Below are 17,094 nucleotides of genomic sequence, written 5' to 3' on the forward strand. Positions count from 1 at the left end.
CTATATGTATATATATGGCAACGTGCTTTCGTGATTATGATAACTTTAGAAAAGCTAAACAGATCTAGGTATGAATATTAATTTTGTCATTTATTGACTGCGTGAGCTAGGGAAAGATACTTAACTTCTCTAAACCTCAATTTCTATCTGTAAAATATAGCTAATAATACTTTCCTTGGAGGATAATTATAAGAATTAAGTAAGATTATGTTACTGGTTAGCTTGCGTCCTGGCACATACTAAGTGCTTAATAAATGGTAGCTTTTAAAACTATTATTAGCTGCTGTATTAGTGCTGTCCCATGGAAATATAATAACGCAAGCCATGTATTTTAAATATTCTAGTAGCTACATGACAAAAAGTAAAAAGAAATAAGTGAAATTAATTTTAACATTTTATTTAACCCATATATCTCAAAATACCTCATTTTAACATGTATCATTCACACAAAAATTTTTACAGAAATGTTCATAGCAGCATTATTCGTAAAAGCCAAGAGTGGAAACAACCCAAATGTCCATCAACTAATGAATGGATAAACAAAATGTGGTATATCCACATGATGAAATATTGTTCAGCCATAAAAGGTGATATAGATGTAGTACATGCTACAACATGGATGAACTTTGAAAACATTAAGCTAAGTAAAAGAAGCCAGACACAAAAGGCCACATATTCCATCATATGAAGTATCCAGAATAGGCATATCCATAGAGACAGAAAATAAATTAGTGATTGCCAGGGAATGGGAAGTGAAGAGAATGGGAAGTAATTGCCGATAGGTATGGAGTTTCTTTTTGGGGTGCTAGAAATATTCCAGAATTAGATTGTGGTGATGGTTGCATAACCAAGTGAATATACTAAAAACTACTGAATTTACACACTTCAAAATGGTGAATTTTGTATTATGTGAATTATATTTCAGTAAGAAAACACGAGACCAACATGAATGTTATTAATGAGATATTTTATTCTTTTTTTCATACTAAGAGTTTTGGAGTATTTCGGTGTGTACTTTGCATTTACAGCACAACTTCATTTGGACTAGCCACATTTCAGTTGTTCAGTAGCCATAGATGCTTGTGGCGAACATAAAAGACAACACATTTATATTGAATAATTGTCTTTACTGTATGAAAGCATTCTATTCTGAGTTACATTAAATTACAAAATGATATAAAGCAATGCATCTAACATTAAACAGCTCTTCTATAATTGTAAAAATTGCTTCTTGATTGCTGTTGATACCAAACCTCTTAATTTCAAGTTCATGTGCCCAATGTGCAATAAGCCAATCACTGAGACATCAGTACTTGGAGATGGAGAAAGGTTTATTCAAATTGGCCAAAATGAGAAGGCGATAGGACAGGTGCTCTCAAATCTGCCTTAAGGAAAGAAGAAAGCAGGGGGTCTTCATAGAGCTAAGGGCTTAGAAGGAGGAGTTTCAGAGAAACAAAGGGGGAAATCCGTGTTTCTTTCGCTCCAGATAAGCCCTTAAGGGAGCAATCAGACTTCTAGGTGTCAGTGGCAGCTGGGAGCTAGTTATCTGGTGATCATAACTTCCTTAAAGGCATTTTCTTTCTTCTGCAAAACAAGCTTGTAAATCCTTGTGACCCTTGAGTCACCCCTCAGGTTAAAGAAGAAAACAGCAAATTAACAAGGTTAGCTTCTTTTCTTCTGTGTCTGGGTTGGGAACCAGGTTGAAGAGTAATCATGTTCTTATTGAATATTTATAGTAACCCTCAAGTATCCAGCCTCCCTATCTGCTTTTTACTATAAGGTAGTAGTTTTCTCTATATAAATTTTTGATTTACGTATTTTTTATGACTGGCTTCTTTCACTTAGAATGTTTTCATGGTCATCATTAATGTTTATTATGGAATAATACTTTATTGTATAGCTATACCTCATTTTATTTATCCATGCACCAGTTTATAGACACTTGGGTTGTATGTCTTTTAAAGCAGTTCAGAGTATAAAGGAGAGCAAGTGTATGTTTATAGAGTTTGTTATATTAACTTTCTTATTTACCATTTCTTGTTCTCTTCATTTGTTCCCGCAGATTTGATTTACCGTCTAGTGTTTGTTTACTCCAAGACAGCTTTGATCCCACCCACATCCTTCATGCTGCTGTTGTCAAAAACGTTACATTTCTACGTGTTATAGGCCCAGCAATACAATTACATACATATTGTGTTATACAATTGCTTTTTACATCAATTAGGAGAAGAAAGTTGTAGAAATATGCAAATATACCATCTTTTATAATAACGATAATCATCATCATCATCATCATCTTTTGCAGTGCACTTTGTTTTTTCACGTGGATGTGAATTACTGTCTTGAGTCACTTGTTTTTAGCCTGAAGAACTTCTTTTAATATTTCTCGTAGAGTGAGTCTACTATCAACAAATTCTCTGTTTTTGTTTGGGAATGTTTTTATTTCACCTTCACTTTTGAAAGATAGTTTTGCTAGATACATGATTCTTGGTTGACATTTTTTTTCTTTCAGCACTTTGAATATGTAATCCCACTGCCTTCTGATCTTCATTGTTTGTAATGAGAAGTCAGCTGTTAATGTTATTGGGTTCTTTTGTATGTGATGGATCTTTTTTCTCTTGCTTTTTCTCTTTCAAGATTTTCTCTCTTTCAGCATTTTTACTGTGATGTGTCTGGGTATGGATCTCTTTACATTCATCTTACTTGGAGTTTGTTGTGTTTCTTAGATGTGTAGATTAATGTTTTTCATCAGATTTGGGAAGTTTTCAGCCATTATTTCTTTTAATATATTTTTCCGCTCTTTTTTCTCCCTCCCTTCATCCCTCTCTTTCTGGTACTCCCATCACACATATATTGGTCTATTTTTTTGGTGTCCTACACTTTTGTGAGCCTCTTCATTTTTCTTCTTTCTTTTTCTCTTTGTTCTTCAGATTGTTTGTACATAATCTCTTTTGATCTATCTTCAAGTTAGTTATTCTTTTTTCTGCTAGCTCAGATCTACTGTTGAGCCCCTCTAGTGAATTTTTTATTTTGATTATTGTACTTTTCAACTCAAATTTCTATTTGGTTCTTTTTATTGATATTCTCTATTGGATGAGACATGGTCAGCATACCTTTCTTTCTTCTTTAGGTGTGGTTTTCTTTAGTTCTTTGAACATATTTCTAAATAGCTGCTTTGAAGTCTTTAAGTCTGAAAACTGGCCTCTCTTAAATGCAATTTCTGTTGCTTGCTTTTTTTCCCCTATGTAGGGATCACGCTTTCCTGCTTCTTTGTATATTTCATATTTATTTTTGAAAACTGGACATTTTTGATAACATTGTAGTAACTCTAGGTACTGATTCTCCTCCCTCCTGGGGTTCGCTGCTGTTGTTCTTTTCTTGTTTGTTTGTTTAGTAGCCTAGCTGTACTCTTTCAGTGAAGTCTATTTCTTCCACAGTGTGTAACCTCTGGTATTGCTCCTCAGTGTAGCCTTGGGCATGTGCACAGTCACTCTGAGGTGACAGTGGGTTTAGCAGGGTTCTCTTTGACTTTTTTTTTTCCCTACATCTCTCTTGTTAAGCTGTCTGTTGATATCATACATACCTGTTACCTTCCACTAATTGCTGACTGATTGCTTTTTTGTTTTTGATAATACCCTGAGTCACAAATTGCTCCACATTATGATCCAATTAAATTTGGCTCTCTGTGCAGCAGTAGTCTTTGAGGCCAGCCTTGAGGTTTGTTCTGACTCCAGGAAAGCTCTGTCTAGCTGTTTCTTTCTCTAGTTCTCTCCTAGATGGTCTAGAATTTAGCTCGTTGCTCTTATTGAGCTACCAGCCTCCTCGTACTTGCTTACCACCAAAATCTTTTGGTTGTCAACAGTGCTCTTAGCCTTGAACGTCCTCACACTCTATTCAAAATGAACTTAATTCCCTTGGGGAGAGCTTTAGAGTTCTCTGTTCTTAAGGCCTGCCTCTCCCCTGGGCAAGACCACTGTACCACTGCTCAGGAGGTCAGGGTGGGGACATGTCCTCCTTCTCTTGGAATGACAGCTCTGAGAGTGGGGCACTGAGAAGAGGCAATAGCCCCTGGTCTTCTCAGATTGCCTTTCTTACTAACTGTGGCAAGGGAAGTCAGGACCCCAGTATTCTTGATCTACTGTCCCTAGAGTAGAACTTTTGCCTTACGAGTGGGGGCTAAGTGCAGGAAGGCAGCCCCAGCCCTCTCAGCTCCTCTTGCCTGGGATAGACCTTCTGCAACACAGAGGTGGGGGTGATGAGAAGTGCTCATAGCCTGCCCTTCCAAGAGAGATAGTCCTAGGCTGGGAGCTGGGGAGACAGGGAGCCTGTGTCTGAGCCTCCCTGGGGTAGAGCTCAGGTATGCTGAGCCAGAGAGAAGAAGTGAGTTTTGCTTTGAATTCCACAGACTGTTATTGTTCTTATCAAGCTTTAATAGATTTTCTTGAAGAAATGTTTTCTTTTTTGCTGTGTGCCCTTAAGAAAATTTCCAGAGAGTTTAAATGGTTTTTTAAAAATAATTTTCACCAATTATAGTTATTATACTGGGGAGTAGGTCTGTGGAGATCCTTACTCCACCATTCCAGAACTCACTGTCCTAAACAGAGGTTTTATAGTACTTTTCAATTGTATTATTTTAGTGAAAGTATTAGTTAAATAGGCTTTTGTGACTTGATCTTGGATTCTAAGGAGATCAAAATTCAGTTACAAAATGTCTTCTGAGTTACAAATGCACATATGGAATATAATCCTTTTGTAATTAGATATTACAATGATGTGTGAAATGTCATAAATTGGAAAAATCTTTAACATTGTTTTATAATGCTATACTTTTTTTGTTTTTAAAATGTATACATCTCAAAATAAGATGAATAAAGCATGATAAAATTATTTTCTAAATTATGAAAAAAAATAAAAAGTAACTTTAAAAAAAGTCATAATGTTAATATAATTATTTCTTTCTTTCAGGACATGTGAACTTATATATTTGACACAACCCAGCAGTTCGTAAGTAGTTTAGAGCATGTTATTTTTCACTTTTTGTTTTTTCAAAAGGTTTTTTCTGGAGTAGTCCTAAACATGTTGATAATGTCAGGGTTAGTTTGATTGATTATACATGCTACTTCATACATTAAGTTCATAGATTTAAGCTCCATTCAGATTATTTATCTTCTCACAAAATATGTGCCTTTTACTATAAGGGAGAACTAATAAGTTAGATGTTGATTCAGTGTAATATATCACTGTCTCTGGGAAAAATGCAAATTCATTGGCTAAGTCTTTATTGAGGGTCTATTATAGGCACTTTATTAACTAAGACTCAGAGCATAATTTTTGTGTTAATTCCAACAAGTGAATGTCTATGGAAAAATTATCAAGGCATAGTATTAGATTGGTAAACTAGAATCACCCAAACCTCTATTTTTCTGCTTACAGTGTTGATTTTAATTAGAAAACAAAGAACAGAAAAGTATTGAGTAATTGGAAACCAGGTACATTGTATATCACTTCCTGTGCATATTTTTAGATTAGAATTGAGATATTCAGTATTTTCTTTACAAAATGTGTACTACTGTATGGGCTAAATATAAATATCTTGGTAAAAACACCAACTGAATTGACACAAATTGAGTTCATGTGTAAAGTGAGCGTTTAAAATGGACTATATTCTATTGTGCAATCAACTCAAGTCTGTAATTTTAAAAAGGGGAAAAAAGGTATATTTGGAAAACTATCAGTGTAAAATTTTTTTTTCTGCTTTCTATTTGTTTGCTAGGATATCTACTGAAATAAATTCTCTGCTGGTGCTAAAAGTTTCTTGGATCACATTTTTACTAGCTAAAGGTAAAGTCATTATGTTTTTTACATGCTAATATTTCACATGTAATAATTGATAATTCTTTTGGACTAAGCTCAAAATTTTTTTATTCAATTTAATATTAACTCCTCCCTCCCGCCACTCAATTCTCTGTGTGGCTTGTTAATTGTTAGCAAGTTCTTGTAATTCTGGTACTGGAAGCAACCTTGGAAATGTCTCATTTCATTTCTGTTTCTAATATTCTTTCATCCTTTCTTCCTTCCTTTCTTTTTTTTTAGGAATAATGTTACTGTTTTTATAAAAATGATATATACTCATGATAAAGAATTTAAATAATATAGCAAAATGCAAAGAAATATGTAGAAAAATTACTCAAAACTCACCCAGAAATAATCATGATTAAAATTATGTGATTGTCATTCCAGATTTATTGTTGTGCATATGTTCTGATAAAAAAGGTGGATGGATGAGTGCATTTGCAAATAGATATAATTTTCAAAAAATAAGATCATATTATAGTGCTGTGATTAAAATATAAAAATTGATTTTACTCGAATTTTATAGAAGAAAATAAATGAGAAATGGAAAGTGTTGCTTAAATTTAGATGTATTTTTTCACTTAAGCAGTATTATTTCCTAAAATATTTCTCTTAAGATTATGAAAAAGCATTATGAAAAAATTAAGATGTTAGAATCTTTATTTTATTTAACTTTGTGTTTTCATTTAAAGCAATATATATTAATCTACTTTGAAGCAAAAGAATGTTAGTATTCTCTCTCTTCTGTCATCTCCTCATTTCCCACTTTCAGATTTGCTTATTTTATTATTATATTATCAAAGATTATAACATTACCTTCTCTTCTGTAATTAATAATTATCACACTTGTTTAGTCTCACTTCTGTATTAAAATGGATTCTAAGCTTATCATCTCTCTTGTTTCATAGCTTCTCCATTTGTGAGTTCTTTATTTTGATTTATCCTTAGCTGGCTGGATTTTACCACAAAGGAGTTTTTCAAAAAAAGGCTTTGCCATATTTCCTATGTTTGGCATGTTTATGAATCAAATAATCCGTAGTCTTTATACTTGAAGGACATCTTGGCTGTATATTGTTGTGTGAGTTTTCCTCAGTACACTGTTTTCTGGCATTGAACATTGCTGTTGAGAAATCTGAGGCTAGCTTAATTTTCTCCCCTTGTATACTTCCTGAATACTAGAAGAATTCTCTTTTTTTTTTTTTTCAATTTGAAGTTCAGCACCTTAACCAGGATATCTCTTGATTTTTATTATTCTGTATTAGTTTTTCTTGGAACGCTATATCCCTTTTTAAACTAAAGGTTCTGCTCTTTATTTCAGAAAAAACTTAACATACTGCATTTTTTTTGTGTGTGTGTGAGGAAGATCAGCCCGGAGCTAACATCTGCCAATCCTCCTCTTTTTGCTGAGGAAGACTGGCCCTGGGCTAACATCCATGCCCATCTTCCTCACTTTCTATGGGACGCCGCCACAGCATAGCTTGACAAGCAGTTCATCAGTGCACACCTGGGATCTGAACCGGTGAACCCCGGGCCGCCGCAGCGGAGCGTGTGCACTTAACTACTTGCGCCACTGGGCCAGCCCCAACATACTGCATTTTTGAATATCATTCTATTCAATTAGATACTATTCTATTCTGATGTGTTTCAGGAATATTAACTATCTTATGTTGGATTGTTTTTGTCCTCCATATTTACTATCTTCTCCATATTATTCTAATCTTTGGTCATTTTCCTATGTATTGACTGTTTTTATCTCAAGCCTTTCTTCTATTTTTGAGCTAAACTATGTTTGTAATGGTGTTATTTGGTCATTAGTGTCTTCTTAGCTTGTCTAGCTCCTTGTTTTCATATAATTTGTGTTTTTTAAGTTCTGAGTGCAGGCACTCATACAGCATTTTCTCCTGATAGATTATCTTCCAGATTGGGTTTTCTATCTGATTTTTTTCCCTTCTTACGTTGTGGTTTGATTTTTATCTTTTCTTTTTTCTTTTCTGTAATATGTTTGCATAATCACTGTGCTTTTCCCCCTATGTTGCTAGGACTTTATATGGGCAACTGATCTGATGTTCTGTTTTCTCTGATGTGGGGTGTGATGTTCTGTTTTCTCTTATGTAGTGTGAGTAAATCTCCCTTCAGTCACTTTCCACTTTATCTGTGACTTAACTGCGTTCCCCAAAGAGCTGTAATATGAGAGCAGACTTTTTTTGTGTGTGTGTGAGGAAGATCAGCCCTGAGCTAACATCTGATGCCCATCCTCCTCTTTTTTGCTGAGGAAGATTGGCCCTGGGCTAACATCCGTGCCCATCTTCCTCTACTTTATATGGGACGCCGCCACGGCATGGCTTGACAAGCGGTGCATTGGTGCGTGCCCGGGATCCGAACCTGCAAACCCCAGGCTGCTGAAGCAGAGCGCACGCACTTAACTGCTGAGCCACCGGGCCGGCCCCCGAGAGCAGACTTTTTTGTTATACTTAGTCAGAGGGTGAGGGAGAAAGTGGAGAATTCGTCTGGAATGATATGAGTCTTGGTTGTTCTGAGATTTCTGTTAGAATGAACTCTAAAACAGGATACTTCTAGTGGCAGTTATACTCTGTTTCAATAATGGGATTGTGTTGGGATTTAGATTGTTCCCCAATTGAGCACAGTATACTGGGGTGTCTGTGTTTGTCAGAAAGTTAGCTGTAGTTGTTTACTTCCTCCATTTTATCCTTCTCTAATCAGCAATTTCTATTCCCTCCAAGTAAGCAGAGGAAAAAGATGAAGATACTCTCTGAGTCAATCTCTCTCAGATTTGGTATTGGTACTAGCACTTAACCAGTGCATTTTTTCCTTTCATTTTATTAGGTGTTGGAGGAGAGAGATTCTTTGATCTGACTTCACTGTACTGCTTTTTTTAACTAGAAGTCCTTGGTATCATTCTTTACCTCTATGGTATTTCCTGATAACTTCTAGGTGTATTACAAACATATTTTTGCACCATACCTGTATATCTAGAAAACCTACCTGATGCAGGGTTGCCTGTTTCCTCACATGGTTTCCACACTTTCAGTATTTGTTGGGATATTAGTGGTTTAGCGGTCAGATACCAAGAAGATAGAAAGTGAGTCAGATTGAACTTCTTTTTTAAAAATAATGCACAACATAGAGCCATAAGCAAATATGTCATAGTTATATTTGATCATTATTTGTATATTTTGTGTAGCTACACTATTTTTTCCCTCAGATATTTATTAGATGCATTTATTTCCTGATAGCTCACTAGTTGTATATTTATTGTATTAACTTTTAGGATTTTGTGCTAAATAATTACTTTATAGATAACTTTACAGACTTATACTAATTTTGTTATTTCTTAGTGGCTTTGGTTATTGTAATATTTTGGAGGGAGGTAAAAATTGAAAATATATGAGGTTGCATAAATATATATAATTAAAGATTAACATATATCATAGTTCAAAATTATTTTCAGAAGTATTAAATTCTATAGCTCTTACCAAAACTGGAAGTAGTTTTAAAAAAGCAAAAACAAAATGAATTTAGACATAGGACTGAATTATAATACCTTAATGTAAAATTCTCATGGTAGACTTATACTTCATTTATAATTTTATAACTTTATGTATTTTTATTTATCTATATTTTTATATATTTCAAATCTGAGTTTTTACAGGAAAAAAAAAATCTTTAACATGCCTCTAGTGATTGTTGAGTAAATGAGTGTACAGAAACACTCATACCTACAATTTTCCGTGACTTAAAGATCTCAGTCTCTAACTTTACTTTAAATGTGAACCTTTTTTATTGTCAGGGGAAGTATTACAAATGGAAGATGATCTAGTGATCTCATTTCAGTTAATGCTGTGTGTCCTTGACTATTTTATCAAACTCTCACCTCCTGCGTTGCTCAAAGAACCATATAGTAAGTATTTTAAATAATTTATGCCTCTCCTACTTCATCATTATTGAATGTCTACTAGGTCCAAAATATGGCTCTAGAGCCAAGGGGATGATAAAAAATAAATCAGGAATGGACTCTGCCCTCAAGTAGTGTAAAATATAGAAGGAGAGATGAGACAAGTAAGTAAGTAATGAGAGTGTATGGTAGAAAGTGGTCTGGGCCAAAATACAGCAAATGCTATGGGAGTTCAGGAGAGGAGAAAGTTTTCCCAGCTAGCAAGACGAAGAAAGACCGTAGAAAACAGATGGCATTTGAATTGAGTGTTGAAGAGTAGTTAGGATTTGAGTGTTGTGGGAAGTTGGGGGAGGGCATTCCCAGTAAAGAGAAAATCAAGAGACAGGGCATAGATATGAATGAAGTTGCTTGGGAAAGAGTGGCCCATTCTACAGGAACAGATTAACTAAATTTTTATCATTGGATGCTATAATGGTTATGTGACTACTTTTTCTTTGCATATGAACTGTAATTGATCTACTTCAGTGGGTGATGAGATGGGAAATGTGTTTAAATAAAAATAACTATTGCTAAAATAAGTAGATAGCATTAAGCAAAGATGAGGTATATTCCTCTTAGAATGGAATTGCTTCCTTAGATGGCATCAAGAGTAGTATTTCAAAATCACTTATTATACTACAGAAAAATGTAAATTTAAGTAAGGCTGAACTGATTTCCTGCTCTAAAATGATGAAAGTATTAATAATACTAAAAATAATAGAGGACAGATCAAAACATGCAAGTCTCAAAGTGTTGAAGTGGCTGAAAAGCTGAAGCCTAATTAATTTTTGTGAACAATAACTTCATGGAAAAATGAAGTCTGAAGCAGAATTTTGAAAATAGGTCGAACATGGTTTGACAAAAAAGGCAGGTCATTTAGCAGAAACCACATATAAAACAGAGGGAGAAAAAAATAGAAAACAACATATTTCAAAATTTTCTGAATTTTTAAAAATTTCCTTTATATGCTTTTTACTCACTTTTTTTTCAACGTTATTACTTTAATAAGTTGACGTAGGATGTTACTTTAGGTTGACAGGCTTTGTTCTTTTGGATAATTCAAATGTATGTTTAATTCTCTAACTGCTATGTTAAAGAGAAGCCAGGATGAGGTGTGGTATTGACTGAGTATGGTAACCTTTTAATTAACTTTTTATTATGGAGAATTTCAAATGAATATAAAATTAGATAGTAGTATAATAAGCCTCCATGTGCTTATCACCTACCTTCAACATATAACTTATGGTCAACCTGTAGCCCCATCTAGTGCCCAGTTCCACCAGCTATATTATTTTGAAGCACATCTTTGCACCCCATTTCATCCTTATAAATTTCAGTGTTTATCTCTAAAAGATAAAGTCTTTTTAAAAACCATAATGATAGTACCATTATCACACCTAAAAATCAATTAATAGTGATTCCTTAATACCACCAAATATCTAGTAAGTGTTCAGATTTTTGATTGTCTTATAAAAGCAATTTTAAAAATTTTTACACGTTGACTAAATCAGAATCTAAATAAGATCTGCACTTTGTGATTGGTTGATATGCTTTTAAAAAGACTTTTTAAAAATTTCCTCCTCCATCTATCTTTTTCTCTCTTTTTTTCCTTGTGATTTATTTATTAAATAATCAGATGATTTGTCCTATTGAGTTTCCCATGGTTTAATTTTTGCTGATTGTATCCTGTGGTATAGTTTAACATGTTCCTCTTTCCTCTCAATTTCTTGTAAGTTGTTGGTCGGGCCTAGAGGCAGTTAATACCTTTTATGCTTAGCCATCTGTAATCTCTTTAATAGCTCAATCCACGTTCGGTTTGAATTGGGAATGCTCAAAATAATCCAGGTGATTTTTTTTTTTAAATTACAGTTTATTATCATGTTGTTATATTTGTATACTTATCTTGTAAAAGCATCATAATTTACTATGATATTTGCTAAAACTTTTAAAATTTATTTATTTTTACTGTATCTAGACATTGAATCCATAAATACTTATTATTCTTAAGATTCTTTAAGATAGAAGACATTTTTTTCCCTTTGCAGACTAAGCAGGATACACTTAGAATTAGTTTATAAGTTGGCTATTTCCCTTGCCTTCTTCATATTTGTCTATGGGACTTTAAATATTTTAGTTTGTTTTTGGGCTAGTTGGGGGCAGAAGAGAATAGGGATGGCAAGAACTATTATCAGTACATAACTTACAATAGATATTTAATAAATAGATGAAACTGTTAACCCTTTAATGACGCCTAATAAATAAAAGTAGCAGAATGTTACCAAGATTATTTCTGACCTTCTGAATTATAATCAGAATACTTCATTGTTTTATACAGTGGAATGTGCAATTTTCTTATCTAATTTACCATTTTTACAGAAACAGCTGTAATACCTATTAATGGTTCACCTCGAACACCAAGGCGAGGTCAGAACAGGAGTGCACGGATAGCAAAACAACTAGAAAATGATACAAGAATTATTGAAGTTCTCTGTAAAGAACATGAATGTAATATAGATGAGGTAATTTAACTTCATGATTTCTTTAAAATAGTGAAGTAAATTTAGATGTAAGTTCTTCCTAACAGTATATACATTTTTTGTGATGAGCTTGCTTTTGTAATTAGTGCCAACTCTTTTATAGTAGCGAAATATTTAGAAAAAATTTAATTTTCATGTTCAGTTACTTTGATTTTAAAGAGAGTAGCTCCCTCACTTTGGAATCACTGAAATGTACATCATTAAGGCAGTAGTTTTCAAATGTATTTGTTCTTTGATTCCTCTGTAGTTATGATACCCCTAATGTTTTAAAATATCCTTCTAAGAAAACCCTAGTGTTTTGGTTTAGTAATAAGTGATACCAAGATTAAATTTCTATTCAGCCTTCTTTAATTACTCTCTTTCTAAATATTACACCAGATGCTAAGGGCTGGTAGAGAAAACACATGAACTACACAGGAATTGCTTATCTTGTCCATAAAATCTGGAGTGTTGGAATTGGAAGGAAGCTTACAAATAATGTACTCAGTTTCCTTTTAGTAATGAGTAAACAAGCTTCTAGAGACTGATCGCTAATTACTAACAGAGTCTAGACTTTGGGACATCTGCTGTCAGTGCTCCTTTCACTGTACCATGATGTTTCTCTCATAGATTGTTATATTGTCCATAATTCACTACCATCAGATAGCTGTATGAAATGTTACATCTTTGAAATTTCTCTGTCAGCTTTGGGAAGGAATGGGGGTATGGATCTCAAAATCTAGTTTAAGAAGTGTTGGAATGATTTATCAAGATATCTGGGTTTTGGCACTGTGGCTTTTGTTAATTTCAACTATATAGATATGGACATATAGATATATTAACTTTATACCTATATATTTACTTTTTTACTTTTCTAGAGTCACAAATTATCTTTGATAATAAGCTGACAAATGTAGTTGAAATACTTTTTTTACTCCAGTCTGTTGCTTAGTCTCTCAAGATAATGAATGAAAATAAATGCAGTTTTCTAATTCCTGGTTGTTAATTCTCTGGATTTCAGAACTACTTGTAAAATTTCATTTGTAAAATCAAAATAAATCATTTTTTTTACTTGTCTTTTAAATAACTCTTTTTTTTATAATTTAGGATTTTTGTAGTAATGATTTTTAAAGTGTAGGTGATTAAAAGTTTTGGTAGTAATTGACAATTAATTGACACGATTATTTACATATAGCATTTATAGTTATATAACTGTTAGTTATATGTGTGGTTATGTAATTATTGGTTAGTCATACTAATTGGTTTATTAGAACTACCTACCTTATAAATATTCTAGTTAAGTGGGAGTTAATTAGAAAACAAAACTAATAAGTATTACAGAGGCTTAATTCTTACAACCTATTTGTGAAGTTTTAAGATAGGAACTGATATTAAATTATTTCTACCTTGATAAATATAGACTCCAAATTTGGAAAAGGAAGTTAAATGAAGAAAAGTAGGTTGTTTAAAATTTCATAACAGAGTGCATGTGTAGAATAGCCAGGAATATAATTTGAGGTTTTCCGAGTACGGTCTTTATCATCCATGTTAAATGTAGGGTGCTCTTGCATGAAACTGCATAATTCCACAGAACATTTTCATTTGGTTTTGATTTGAATTATTGGGTATAATTTTTGTGCTTGGAATTATTTTCTTATAAAACCAGTTTATTTTCCTAAATTTATGCTAAAATAATTGACGTGATATTCTCTAGGCTAGGTGTCAGAAGACATGTGTAAAGTGTCCCAAAAATATGTTTTGGGGACAAATCAGAGACAGTGTAGAGAAGTGAAAAGAGTCTTGGCTTTGATGATAGACAGATTGGGTTTTAATTCTGCTCTGCCACTTCCTAGCTGTGTAAATTTGGTCAAGTTGCTTAATTTTCTTGAGCCTTCCATCTTTTCGTCATTTGTTAAATGTGGACTATTAAAGTTGGTTTCAATGAATTTTCTTCTTATAAATCCCGTTTCTTTAAGAATTCCCTGCTCCACCTCTATTTTAGGACCTGAAATCTGCCTCACATAAATTAAAAAGTAATTAATTAATTATAAGTAAGTATCACAGTAGGTTGAATGTAACTCATTGATCAAAACGTCAGTTAACACTTTATTCTAGTGTTAATAGTGACAGAGATTATTATTTTTTTAATTGTAATGGTCATGTTATAACTTTATCTTTTTCAGGTGAAAAATGTTTATTTCAAAAATTTTATACCTTTTATGAATTCTCTTGGAATTGTAGCTTCTAATGGACTTCCAGAGGTAATCTGAAAGAAAACTTAATAAAAAGTTAATGTGTTTTGGGACTTTTGGGAGAGAGGAATAGTTGTCTAAATTTCTTAAAATCACTTTATTGTATTTTAGGTATTTTTTGCCCAAGGAAAGGAATCTAAGTACAATTGTGGTGAACCAACTTTATATAGTAGCAAAAAAACCTTTTGACTATATATACTCAAATGTATAAATAAGCAGCATTTTGTAATTTGCACTAGAAATTGATTTGCACTGAAATTTTTCAAAAATCAAAGTATAGGCTTTTGAATTTCTAATTGCCATTAAATATTTAAATGTAACTAAACATGCACAATCAGATTTGATTTAGTTTGCTATGCATCCTTAAGCATAAGATCCATGATTAATGCCATCAACATTATTGGCATTAGTGTATTGTGGAGCATCTCTTTTGAGTATTTTTTTTATGTGTGTGAGGAGGACTAGCCCTGAGCTAACATCCGATGCCAATCCTTCCCCTTTTTCTTGAGGTAGAGTGGCCCTGAGCTAACATCCATGCCCATCTTCCTCTACTTTATATGGGGCGCTGCCACAGCATGGCTTAACAAGCAGTGCGTTGGTATGTTCCCGGGATCCGAACCTGTGAACCCCAGGCCACCGAAGTGGAGCGTGCACACTTAACTGCTTGTGCCACTGGGCTGGCCCCTCTTCTGAGTATTTTTAAACACTATTTAATTGAGGGGCTGGCCTGGTGGCATAGCGGTTAAGTTTGTGCGCTCCGCTTTGGCAGTCTGGGGTTCGCAGGTTTGGCTCCCAGGTGCGGACTGACGCACTGCTTGTCAAGCCATGTTGTGGCGGGGTCCTGTATAAAGTAGAGGAAGATGGGCATGGATGTTAGCCCAGGGCCAGTCTTCCTCAGCAAAAAGAGGAGGATTGGCAATGGATGTTAGCTCAGGGCTGATCTTCCTTGCCAAAAAAGAAAAAAAAAAACTATTTAATTGAAAATAAATTCAGTTGAAATGACTGTGATTATATTGCAGAAATGTTTCACCTTAATGGTGTGCCATCCATCTATCTGTTTCATTTCACATTTTGCCTCAAATATCTTGCTCTTAAATGAGAACAGAACAACTGAGAACTTTATGTGGTAAGGTGAAATATTTGGAGAAAAGGATGCTTAGATAAGTGAAGAACAAGTACTCAGTGATAAATCAATGTTTTAGAAGCACCTGGTATTAGTCAACAAGACCAAAAGACGTGAAGTGAGATAGCTAGAGTGCTAATTCTGTGACCTGAATTGGTAGCTAATCCTTGAATTAATTAACTTACCCATTCAGCAGTTATTTATTGAGTGCTTACTATGTGCCAGGCATTGCACTAGATGTCATCAATACAGAAATTTAACTCACAGGCACCGTCATTAAGGTGCTAGTGGGAGAGACAGACAAAGAAATAGAACATTACAGGAGTCTACAAGAGTCTGATAGAAGTACGCACAGGGTGTTGTGATATCTCAGAAGATGGTCGCCTAATCCAAACTGGAGTAGACAGGTTTTGTGGAAAATTATTTGGAGGTGTTGTGATTTCTGAGCTAAGTAGGCTTTATGAGAAATGGCATTTACAGGACTTGGAAATTATAGATTCAAAGGCCCAGTGACATGTGATAGTGTGGTCTGTTCAGTGAACTGCAACTAATTCTTTAAGATTGGGATGTAGGGTGGAAAGTGATGCGATATGGTAGTATATGGGCAAAAAGGGGCGAAATGTTGTCTTCCTGAGTCTTGTTACCAACTTATGTACCAAAAAATATACTGTTCACAGTATATTTAAGTATATATAATATAAGATTCTAAAGAATCTTAGACACTCACAGTAATTTTTCTTCCCTTAGAAAGGATTATAGTTTTGATAGAAATCTTAAGGTAAACTTTATATTTTCCCCAGTATTTTGCAGATAGCGCTAATAGCAGCCAATCCATGACTGACTGATAATTAGTGCCTCACTAAGACAAGGCAGGAACAATGATTAAGCTTAATCAAACATGAGAGACTGTTCTGCCTAAGAAATTTATGCAAACAAACAAAAAAGTTTACATTTAACTGGATTCCTTCCTACCACTCCTTTTAGAATGCAGTTTTAGTTCTCTCAGGTTGGAAACACTGCACCTTTAAAAGTCACAGTAGAAGGCATGCCAAATAGTTGTCTATTGGGTCAATTGGTTTGTAAATTATGATTAGAAAATTGTGAATCAGAACCGATAAAAGAATTGCAGATTCTAGCAATTAAAAAGGATCTGAGATTGGGAATAAATCATGCAAGTGTGTTAATTGGGATAATTAATTGAGCTAATACTCTTGCCCAAGATAATTAACTGAAGGGAGTTGGAGTGAACCAAAGGATTTAGAAAAGATAGGCAGAATATATAATCAAGAAGATTTGTTACAATGTTTGAAAAATACTTTATTTTATATTAAGTGTAGTAAAAGATTAAAAGTGAAGGGGGGCCCGGCCCCGTGGCTTAGCGGTTAAGTGCGCGCGCAC

The 17,094-nt window shown here is 33.9% G+C and overlaps 1 protein-coding gene across 7 annotated transcripts in view; it reads left to right on the top strand.

The window, feature by feature from the left end:
* Positions 1–17,094, top strand: part of RB1 (RB transcriptional corepressor 1) — a 167,227-nt gene that overhangs the window by 57,119 nt on the left and 93,014 nt on the right. For 6 of the 7 annotated variants that reach the window (XM_087436058.1, XM_087436060.1, XM_087436059.1 and 3 more), the window contains 5 exons: positions 4,966–5,004; positions 5,774–5,841; positions 9,662–9,772; positions 12,182–12,324; positions 14,505–14,582. In XM_087436058.1, the coding sequence (XP_087292184.1) occupies positions 4,966–5,004; positions 5,774–5,841; positions 9,662–9,772; positions 12,182–12,324; positions 14,505–14,582 (439 nt within the window). Of the gene's footprint in view, positions 1–4,965; positions 5,005–5,773; positions 5,842–9,661; positions 9,773–12,181; positions 12,325–14,504; positions 14,583–17,094 lie in introns of those variants that run through there. The other variant, XM_087436061.1, reaches the window with a different exon arrangement.

Source organism: Ceratotherium simum, chromosome 10, assembly GCF_057802395.1.
Source record: "Ceratotherium simum simum isolate JZ-2026a chromosome 10, ASM5780239v1, whole genome shotgun sequence".
Classification (NCBI taxonomy): Eukaryota; Metazoa; Chordata; class Mammalia; order Perissodactyla; family Rhinocerotidae; genus Ceratotherium; species Ceratotherium simum.